The sequence below is a fragment of the Phalaenopsis equestris genome, unplaced genomic scaffold (assembly GCF_001263595.1).
Source record: "Phalaenopsis equestris unplaced genomic scaffold, ASM126359v1 Scaffold000002, whole genome shotgun sequence".
Taxonomy (NCBI): Eukaryota; Viridiplantae; Streptophyta; class Magnoliopsida; order Asparagales; family Orchidaceae; genus Phalaenopsis; species Phalaenopsis equestris.
This window is the reverse complement of record NW_018164444.1, coordinates 77,087,840-77,100,107: the sequence shown is the minus strand read 5'-3', so window position 1 is coordinate 77,100,107 and position 12,268 is coordinate 77,087,840. Positions and strand designations below refer to the sequence as shown.

Sequence of the window (12,268 nt, the reverse complement as noted above, 5' to 3'; positions counted from 1 at the left end):
CATCTATATATATATATATGTATATATGTACATATATATAGATACATATATACATATATACACATATATATATATGTATATACATATATACACATACACATATATATGTATATACACATATATAATATGTATATACATATATATACATATATACATATAGATGTATATACATATATACATACATATATCTATATACATACATCTATATATACATACATATATCTATATACATACATCTATATATACATACATATGTATGTATACATACATCTATATATACATACATATGTATGTATACATACATATATCTATACATATGTATGTATATATCTATATCTAAACATATGTATGTATATATCAATATATCTATACATATGTATGTATATATCTATATCTATACATATGTATGTATGTATATATATATAAATATATATATCTATACATATGTACATACATATGTATATATCTATATATATAATATATATATATATATACATACATATATATATAGATAGATATATATATATACATACATACATATATATAGATAGATATACATACATATATAGATAGATATACATATATATATAGATAGATATACATACATACATATATATATATACATACATACATATATATCTATATATACATACATATATATCTATAGAGATATATATATGTATGTATATATATGTATGTATCATGTAACCTTAAGAGACTTTGAATGAATTTTAAAGACCTGCCTTCTTGCAATAGATGGCTTGGTTTGTGAAATTTCCTAGTTATAATGCATTATTAAAACCCTAACTCCAATGTACACCTTCCTCTCCACTCTACTCTCCTTTCAAACCCTAGAGTTCAACCCTCTTAGCATGCCAAAGTTATAACTAACCGAAAACCTAAACCCTTCTCCTTAGCCACATCTCCCTTCGCCCACTCCAAACCCTATAATTAACTACACATTACCTTTCCAAAACCCTAATAACCCCATCAGCTAACCTCCCTCACTCTTCTTTAGCCTATAAAACCTAATTCCTTAAAACTTAGCCTTCCACCTTTCTCAACCCCCTCCACACCTCTCAAACACAACCCCAAAACTCTACTAACCCATGCTTCTCCCTCATATCCTCCAACAAATCTTCAACAACTAAAATCCCTAGACTCATCTTATTGTCACTTCTATTGATCTAAAATGCATAATAAAAGCACTTAATACTAAAATTTTCTATTAAAACATTAGAAGATGCAACAAAAACAAGCCCTTATCCCACTAAGGGGTTCTTTTTAAAGGAAAGCTCGTCACCAAATGAGTAGTTTAAGCTCACTAAATAGCTTCATTTTAGAAGTTGAACAGTTTGCTAGCATCTTCATACAGACAATGTAGAAAATAAGCATTCTAGTGGTCATAAGATCTTTCTCCAATATCGTCCTCCAATATAACCAAAGCTTTTCTGTACGATATTCTAAAACTCTGGGATTAGTGGGCATAACCAATTCTTAGAAAATCGAACCGGACCAATCGGTTAGACTAATTCAACCACAAACCAGTGGCTAGTCTGGTCGAAACTCATAAACAACCATTTCTGCTATAGAACAACTCGAGACAGTTCGAATAATTGGTTCAACCAACAAACTAGAGAACCGATTCCTTATTTTGAAAAATGTGGTTACATAAATCACCGTAAATATCATAAATATCTACCAACCAACCCAAATGAGTTTTTTTTTTTTTTTTGCCTTCTACCATTATTTGTTTAATGGTTCTTTTTGCATTTCCTAGCTTTAGCTCTACAATTTTCAATTGGGAACTCAGAAAACTTTCACTTGATACTATCTTAGAAAAGAGTAATCAGCTCTTTTGTTTCATAAACTCTTATCACTAAAAAAAATCAAACAATAGAAGACTTCGTTGACTCATGTTAATTGTATTGTACTCTTCGTTGATTTCTCCCATGCTATTAATCTTCAAGTAATAACAGAAGATTAAAAGCATGAGAGACTTCATTATATTTAATGTTCTAAATATTAAAGACTTCACTATATGAATATCACTTTATTATATTTAATCATTGTGATGATTTCTTTTTAGAGTCCCCTCAAATACATATACTTCATTATATCTTTAATATTTTATAATTTTACGAAATATTTTTGATTAATGAATTGGTATCATAATAATAGTGTCAAAATATACTCAAGATATTTGAAAAAGCATGTTTTCATTTCATTGGTATGCAACTTATTTATTGTTATACTAAATTTTTTTATATTATTTATATTAGAATGAAACCTCCTAAAAGTTAATCAATTATTTCCACACATAATGCTGATGAAAAAATGGGTATAATATGGAATCATTCTAGTGAATTTAAAGATCTTGATGAAAAGAATAGTATAAGTTCAGGCATTGAGAGACTTTATACAAAAATAGAGGCATTGTTAGAATGAATCAACTTTTCTGAAATCGGATTTTGTGAAAACCTTCATTAAAGATGAATTTGAATTCGTTTCATTTTTAAACTAAACTATTTATAGTTTTGTTTATACTTTATAATTGTAATTTCTTTTGTTTTCAATCTCAAGTTTTATTTTATTAAATGTGTATGAAAATCTAAATTTTTGCTTTATAAATATTATACATTTTGTCTAAGATTATACTTTAATATGAATCATGACTTATTAGTGTTATAAATTTTCACCTTTCATTTAAAAATTACAATTACAAAATAAATATGTATGTTAAATCAAGATAGTTTCCACTTCTTAGTTGTTATTAACTTGTTCTTGTTTCTTATTTTTGTTTCAGATGATCAATTTTTTAAATCAACAAAATACTAAATTTAAATGCATCATCTACACTTTACTCAAGACTACAAAAAACAGGTTAATAGTTTAAATTTTGAAGTATTTTAAAAATTCAAATTTTGAATATACTGCTTATCATCATATTTCATTTGTTTATCTTTTTTTATATTTAATTTATTACATCATTATTGCATCATTTAGATCATATTTAATTAATTTTGTATCTATTATGTCATCGGTTCAGCCCTACTCGAACCAATGTACCTTGAACATTTCCTTCTTCCACTTTGATGTCCGGTCTGATTTTGATAGCCTTGGGCATGACTACTACTTCGTCAAAGCAGTGACTTTTATGGAAACAATGACTAGATCTAAAACACAATGATTACAAATAAATTATGCCACTAATTTAAATTTCTTTGTAGGTGAACAAAAATCGGGTTTTTCATCATTACAATGATCTTAAAGCATTCAAGAAAACAAACTCAAGGCACGTGGATGGAAATTGCAAGATATGTACATAGCATTTGTAGCATAAGCTAAACACAAAATGGTAAATAGCACCACAACTTTTTAAAACAGCAGCTGCAAAACACATAGCTCATCTTCAACAAAGCAAAACAAAACAGAAGCAATGTGTGCGTCTATTTTAAAAGAACAAGATGATATGCAAGGAAAAAACTATGAAGTTAATCAGCATAACTTTTGCAACTCTTCCACAAGACAGTAAATAAACAGATAACCTATGCAACAAGCAAACTAAAATCAAGTGTAATGAAGAAAATTTCTGGTTAATTAAGTTGGTGATCATGACATAAAACGATCAATTTGTTCGTGAAAGTTTCGTTACATGGGGCTCTTACCCAAACAGCTGGTGTGCAATGGCAAGAGCCGTTGTGGTTTTGCCCGTTCCAGGAGGTCCATAGAATAGCATATGAGGGCACTGAAATACCAACGAACACAAAAGATAACCCCAGAATCACGCGATAAAAAGGCAAATGTCAGAAGAAACCAAGGCGAGGGAAACTAGGCAAGGTGATGGGTCTTCACGTTGGCAGTCTCTAGCGTGTTGGTGAGAACCCGAACAACCTCTTCCTGGTGCGCTACGTCCTTCACTTGCTTCGGCCGGCTGTTGAAGATGGGAAGGTAATAACGCGAAAAAGTTTAGAGATCAAAGGACGCCATAGAAGAAAATAGGTGTAAAGGGTAGGAGGAAAGAGTGTTACTATTTTTCCACCCATGGCTGTGAACTCGGAATTAGAGGTGCCATGGCGTCGCTGGAGCTCTCCTCTCCTTCTTACCGGAGGGAGGGTTTTTTTCGGCCCGATATGAAGACGGGGAAATGATCGTTAATCGGGACCGTTCAAGTTTGAATTAAATAAGCATGAAATAATAAACCAAATTAGTAGTATATGATATATATATATATATCTTATAAATGCCCCAATATATATATATATATATATAAAGTTATAAAAATTATTAAACATAATAAAAATAATAAGTGATCATATTCTAAGTAGTAATTGTTTAGTATAACATAATTCATTAAAATTTAATATTTGCTTATACCATTAGTTATGATTTATAAAATTTATACTTAATAATTAAGGGCATGCATGTTGAATATGTTAGTCTGATTTTTTTTTTTTTTTGAAATTAGATAAATCATAGATTTATCTTACACGTATCAAATACATTCCATACATGTTCATGTATAACATGTATCAATCACTACATATATATTTATAGTGATGTGTCAATGCATCATAAATCAAAGCTAAATCAGATCAAATTTAATGGTTAAAGTTTATATGAAGTCAGCTAAACTAATAACATTTTGACTTTATGCATCTCATAATGATAAAAAACTAGAAAAAAATGCCCATTATTCCTTATTTATTTGTATATTAGAATATACTTAAAAGTTTGTTTTGGATTAAAACAAACTCATTTTTTTATACAAGATACTAGTTTAAATCCACAGCAATAATGTGAACAAGATTTGTTCATGGTATGAATAAGATTGAAACCATGTTTAAAGAAAATTAGAAACATTTTTTTGAATCACTTTTAGTCATATTCAAGTGAAAAGATATTTGAATATGAATCAGATGTGTTTGAATAATGTTCTAGCCATATTTTAATAATGTTCAAACCTGATGGTTCTTATAGAAATTCACACCACTAAGGAAAGAGTTGAAACAAGTAAATAAATTAAATTTTTTTGCTATTTCTTTTGTAGGGCATTCTCTTGAGAAATCTCTAATAGCCATTCCTACCATGACCCTTGCATTGCCCTTAGAGAATTTGGGTGTTGAGTAGGCAAGGAGGATGGAGGAGTTTTCCTTAAAGTTGAATGCCTTTAAGAAGGTTAAAATTTGAGATGTGGTCGTGTTAATGTATGAGTGTGTTGAACTAACATATGCTCATGGAAAACTAAAATAAGTGGTGGTTAAATTGAAGGACAAATTTTCTAATGTGATTACCAAGCTCACCATGTTCTAGACAGATGTTAAGGCAGTTAATTCAACCCAATTTATAGTAAGCGGTGAGTTGGTATTAAGAAAACTTATTCGATTAGGTTAAATTCTAATAAAGATCATTTCAAACCCATGTTTCCAATTTTTTTTTTTTTTTTTTTTTTTTGTGTGAGTGTTGAGATCATTTTTGTATAAGGTCCTTCCTCTCCTTCCTCCTAACTTCTTAGGATCTAGGCTTAAGGTTTCTTTAAAGGCATTCCTAAAGGGCTACTGGTGGAACCAATACCTAAATAGAATTTCAAACATCTCTTTAGTCTTATGTGTTTCAAACACTTGGTTTCAAACCCTTGAACTTTGGTTGAGAGGTTAAACTTGGGTCATTGAGACCCGGGTTGAGTTCCCATAGGTTGAAAGTGCCTTAAGCTACCCTTTGATCGTAGAGACTTTAGCCTCTTATGTTCTCCCATTTGGCCTTGGCTTGAAACTAAAATGATAATAATAATGATAATAAACTTAAGTCAGATAAAACAAACCTTAATTGAAACTTGAATTGAACTGAATTGAATTTAACACGTAAAAACAGGCGAAGATTATTGTTGGCTCTCCAACTCCTTTTGTAGTGCTTGAAATTCAATTTTGTAAGCTACATCAGATTCATGATTATGCCCAAAAGTGTATACTATGAGTTTGATTGTGTTTTGACAAACTTTTTTTACGTGAATTACTGCGCTTCGAATTTTTACACTCCTAAGTAAAAAGTTTTGCTTGGGGCGTCGTTTCACGAAAATGAATCGTACTAGCGCGTGAAACCGTTCAAATGAGCCCGTTCGCACCCGAATTGAATTTCATTTAGGGGCGTGTTGAGGCCATGATAATTTGGAGGAAGTAAAAGAAGAAGAAGAAATAATAATAATAATAATAATGAAATTAAAATCTAAAAGAATTAAAATTGAAACTTAAAGCACAAACGAAAAGGTAATATAAATATAAATATTAAAATTAAATATTACTTTTAAAAAATAGAATAATTAAAACACATGAAATTAAAAAAGGATTTACACGGATACCACTTTATGCATGCTAGTTAGGTAGTACTTATGTAAACATACCTAACATAAAAACTAAAAATATAAACTTAAATATAATTTAAAACAAATGAAATAAAATAAAAATAAAAGATTTTAAAGACTCGAATATAATTAAACTTTAATTAAATCTAAATTGAATTAAAGCCCAAATTGTCACGACACAACCTGAATCGCACCCAAAAAACTTGATAACCCATTATGACTTATGAGAATGGTAACCCTTGCCTTGAATTCATGTCAAGATAAATCTCATCATACCCGCTCATCCAAGAACAGCGGCAGAAGTGCCTCCTGGACCCAATATGGGAGGGGCTGGGGCAACAAAAAGAAAAATGATATTTCAAAATGAGCAAAATTAATATTTCAGGAGAGGCAAAAGATCAAACTGGGCAAAAGATCAAACTACCCTTAAAATCTGATTTTGAGGGGGGCAAAGCATCAACACCACTGCTCCCAAACCAAAAAAGAGAAACTCACACTTCTCCCTCTTGCCGTGAAAACCTACCAAGCGGCTCCCACCTTTCCTTTCTTCCAACCGTGAGCTACATCTACCACATACTTCTTCTCTCACCTAATTGTTTTTTCTTTCTTTTCCTCCTTCCCACCATGTTTCAGCAGCCCTCTCTTCCCATTTTTATCTCTCCATCACAGCATCGAAAATTAATGTTGGACATAATATTGATCCAAAATTTCGTCCGATTTGCTTTTGTTTAGCGTCGCGCGCGGTCTTAGGGATGAAGTTATCTATGCGGACGAGAGTTCCGTTGAGTTGGTGACATTAAATGGACGTTGTAGCGTCGGATTAGCGTCGGAAGTAGTCGACACTAATCATTACTTATTAGTGTCAGAATAAGCGGACACTAATGCCCTAAAAACCCCCAACCCAAGCTGCAGGCCACACTTTCTCCTTTTTTTCTCATGATTGCAACTTCTTCCCCTCCAACTCTCCTCACTGTCCCACCTCGGTTCCAATATTTCCGGCTCGTTTTCACCGCTCATTCTTCATCCAAGGTGATTGCCTCCAAGCTTTGGTTTTTTTTTCATTCAATGCATGCTTTCATGCTATTTTCAGATCAATATGTAATGCATAGGGATTAGATGGTTTCTTATGTGTTGTCAGTGTTATTTTTCATGTTATATTAAAGATTTGAGTGTTACGTACACATATATAAAAGTTTAGATGTGAAATATGTAAATACATAAGTTATTGTGCTACGTATGTAGAGGCCCCAAAAATTTTTTGATCAATTTGAGTGTTACGTGCCTAAATATAAGAATTTTGTGATAGTATGTAAATGCCCAAAAAGATTTTGAAGAATTGAGTGTTATGTGTATAAGAGTTTAGGTGTGAGATACCCCAAAAAAATTTGAAGATTTGAGTGTTATGTGTCTAAAATGTTTAGGTGTGAGAAACATAAATACATAAGAATTTTGTGCTAGGTATGTAAATGCCCCAAAAAAATTTGTGTTAGCCACATACTACTTAGGTTTTGTGTTTGGACGGTGTTAGTGTTATTTTTGATGTGGTATTAAAGATTTGAGTGTTATATGTCTGAATATAAAAGTTTAGGTGAGAGATACATAAATACATAAAAACTTTATGCTATGTATTTAAATGCCCCAAAAAAGTTTTGATTGATTGTAATGCTTAGACTCTGTGTTTAGGTGGAGTTAGTGTTCGTGATATAAAAGATTTGAGTATTATGTGTCTACATGTAAAAGTTTAGGTGTGAGATATGTAAAGTCATAAGAATTTTGTGATATGACTTGTAAATGCCCCAAAATATAGTAAAGATTTGAGTGTTATGTGTTTAAATATAAAAGTTAAGGTATGAGATATGCAAATATATAATAATTTTGTCTTATGTATGTAAATGCCTAAAAAAGTTTGTGTTAGCTATGTACTGTTTAGGGGTTGTGTTGTTTTTTTTTTTTTTTTATGAAATGTAAAGTTTAGGTGGTAGACAGTTAGGGGTTATCTGGCAACGGATTTAAGGTGGGATTTAGCCAGGATTTCAACAATCTTGCTAGATGGTCAATTTGGACAAAATGAATCTTGGCATGTTGTAAATCCAAATTTCATGTATTTTGGCTTTAAATCCAGGATTTAGTAAATCATTGAGATTCGTATTGTCTGAATGACCTATATCTAATTATACAAATCTATAGAGTTATATCTATGATGCAGATGAATATTCAAAAAATGAGATCATGGATGTATAACATATTGTATTCATCAAGAAAAGGACTTACTAGTGAGTTTTTAACTGGTATTGAGGAATTCGTGCAGGTGGCATCGCAACTCCCTATTTAACTTTCAAAAGGTGGGTTCAGATGCTCCTGTGTGAAGCACAAGAATCAAGCTTGCATGACGTCTGATGAAGTGAAGTTGGAAATATGTCGTAGGGGATTTAAACCCCATGATTGGTATTGGACTTCACGTGGTGAGTTTGAACCAGTTGTTCAGTTTGATCATGCTGGAGCCTCATGAAGTTACACCCGTCCAACAATTTATGATTTTGACGTGCATGAGGAAATGATTAGTGATGTCAACAAATCTCATTTTGTTAGGATTGTGCCTAATGATGATCAAGAATCAAACAGAGAGAACAATTTTTTGAATTATTAAATGTTGCACAATAACCTTTGTGAGAAGAATGCACTTCACATACATAGTTATCGCACTACAGAAAAAATGCAAAAGCCGAAGGCAAAATCGACCGCCTAATTTGCGTCAAAAAAACATTTGTTATTTTTTGATGTTCTATCGACGATTTTATGATCTGGGTTATTTGTGATGACAAGACTACAATACATGATTTCACTTATCAACAATATTAATTTTTCTAACATTTTAATAATTACAAAAGTGATATACTGTCAGTTATAAGCAAATATTAAGCAACAACCATATTTCACTGGTTATCTTCAAAACCGCCATCTAGGGGGGCGTTTATCAATGTGTTTTTTTAATAAGAGATAGATTGTTCGTCCATAAAATTGTTAATAATCAATAGCTTTAAATTCGTTTATAAGCTGTCAGAAATAATCATTTATGACGCCAAAATCGCGTCCCTCTTGTCCTTGCCCTAATCCCCTCTCCCCTCGCTCCTCTTTACCCGAAACCCTCTCCTTTGCCACCGAACCTCTCTCCTCTACCCCAAACCCTCGTATGTCCCTCCAATCCCTTTCTGTTTGGTTCAAAACCATCCCCTTCATCTTCGAATGCTCGAGATACAATCTCAATAGGAGCTAGCTAGGAAGGCAACCATGGGATCACTGCTTACAGTGACTGGAAACTCACATTTTTCTCCTTCTTTCGCTCCTTTCTTACCCAAAATGATCGACCAAGGTAACTTCTTCTCTTCATTAGCTAGGAAGGCAACCATGACACCACTATCGCCACCAGCCACAGCACCACCACCGACACCAGTTGCAGCCATGACACCAACACCTCCACCAACCGCGACCATGACACCATTAACATCATATGCATCAGTTTCTATTGATGCGTCGTCCAATTTGATCAGCCGTCATCAACTACTGGCAGTGGGGTACACGTAAGTTTTAATTTAATATTGACATTACAACCTTAATTTTTTTTAATTTAATAAAGAACCAATCACATGTTATTTTTAGATTTAGTCCCCCCACATAGGCTGTCCATTCCATCAGAGACATAATTCAGAGCAAGTACGCCCACCCTACTTATCCTGGAGGGAGATCTCGATGATAATTCATGATATGTGGTTTGGGGAGTTTAAGGTAAACCATCAAATATAATAATTACAATTATGTTTTTTTTTTTATGAATATAACAATTTCTAATTCAATTTATAGAAACAATGGTCTTAACCCCTCGAGGAGGATACACACATCCGCAGAAATTTTGGGCACAAGACGAGCGATCGTTTGCGTGACCAGTTCGACAATATACGTCAGACACGTGAGTGCCCCTTGTGGCTCGGTTTGGATGTTTTTATCACACTGCTCAAGGCTTGAGACTCTCCCGAGTATTAGAAGCAGAGGGAGCAGTCAAAGCAAGATCGTCGCTCTGATTGCGGAGGCATGGAGGCCTCAAAGCACACCAGTGGAGTGCTCCTACATACGAAGCACAAGAGGAAGCTAGAAAGACTTATTATCTTTTATGCATTAAATCTTATTTTAAATTAGATGTATGCTAACTATTCCATTACATTGACAGACATTGGAGAAATGACGGGAGTCAATGCCGCAGAGTTACAAGAGCGCACCCATAGGCGGCAGTCAGATCAGTCTTAGGTGGACAACAAATCTCATGTAATCTAGATAATTCACAAGATTAATGAGTATGAAATTCAAATAACTATCAAAATTTAGTTATTTTCACTTTCTTTAATCATATGTTTTGTAGGAGACCTTCCAAAGGCTCAAGGAGAGCAAATCTCAACAGTCGGGTTGTGGTTCGGGCACTTCTCACGATCCTTCTGAGCACGACCTCTAGAGGGAGGCTATCGACATGAAGAAGAAAACCAGGGTCTACGTGTTAGGATCCATGGCACCAACTTATGATGCCTGCCCGACCTCTAGCACATATGGTGCATCTACTTCCATTACATAGGAAGATGAGATGCGTCACCAGGGTGCTGCTGATGTTGCTGCCCAGTTAGCCTCCCTAAATTGGAGATGAGGGCAGTGATCAAAACGATGCTGCGTTCTGAGAAGGAGCTAATTCAGGGTGAGGATGACAGTGATGCTAATGATGAGAGGACACAGGAGGATGAGGAAGATGAGTAGAGGGTTATTTTTTTGCTTTTTATATGTTAAATAATTTATTGTCTGTGAATATTATTTTTGTTGTATAGTTTTACATTTTATTTGATTTAATTCAATTGCTTTTCTTTTATTTTTATATATGATTTATTTTAATTAGTTTTGTTATGGTTTTGTAATGTATTTTGATTATATTGTTACGATTGCAAGTGTGTAAATTGTAATGTAGAAAGAGGGTTTTAAATATTTTTTTTGATGGTACAGACTTTTGACGACTTACTGATGGTTTTACGACCCCTTGATTATATACCGACAGTTTTCTGACAGGCTATCAAATAAGCGACGTCTAGTCAAATTGATGCATGTTTGCTACAGATAAAACCATTGGTAAATTCTCATGGTTAACTGAACGGTTGTGCTATATTTTACCGACAGAACCACGATACTTTTTCGGACAAAAGTACAACACTTTCTACAAACATATGCGTCGGTTATATAACTGATGGTCAAGATATGATTAAACATGATATGTTTTACCGATAAAATCACACACTTTTCCAATGGAAGTGCAACACATTTCATATGGACATATGCGTCTGTTATATAACCAACGATCAAGTTACGATTAAACATAGCATGTTTTTAGATCTCCTATGACAGTTATGATATGTCGGAGACCCGTCAGTTAATGTAAATTGTGGCTAAATCCATCGGTAATTTTATTATCGACAAACGTTTTTGCTATATCAATTTAGCAATTGCTAAACCATTCGTAGATATATTGCTTATGATTTTTACGTTCTTACAGACGGTAGTTGACTGTTGATAATAAGCTAAATTCTTGTAATAAGGTATCCACAACTTTTGAGATGTAATGAACTATGAGGGCTTAATTTTGTAGGGATACCAAACCCTAGAATAAAATAAACCCTATGTTACACCTATAAGGTAAGGGGAATAATTTTTAGCATACATTTTAAATATTTTTCACATCTGGATGACTTGATCCATTTTAATGTAACGTTTCCACCTTCCAGGATAGTATATTATTCTTCAAATGACGTATCAGATTATTTAGATATAAAATCTTGCAAAATTTAGTGTGGACACAGCAACCAACCATCAAAGTTATTATTCCAC

General features: G+C 32.8%; 1 protein-coding gene across 1 annotated transcript in view; it reads right to left on the bottom strand.

Annotated features, from left to right (window-relative positions):
* LOC110039512 (replication factor C subunit 2) overlaps positions 1-4,171 on the bottom strand; it is a 19,582-nt gene extending 15,411 nt beyond the window's left edge. Inside the window, exons 1-3 of the mRNA XM_020744603.1 lie at positions 4,032-4,171; positions 3,856-3,934; positions 3,669-3,748 (exon numbers count right to left, since the gene is read on the bottom strand). Of these exons, the coding sequence (XP_020600262.1) occupies positions 3,669-3,748; positions 3,856-3,934; positions 4,032-4,075 (203 nt within the window). The 5' untranslated portion in view covers positions 4,076-4,171. The remainder of the gene's footprint in view (positions 1-3,668; positions 3,749-3,855; positions 3,935-4,031) is intronic.
* Positions 4,172-12,268: the final 8,097 nt, after the last annotated feature.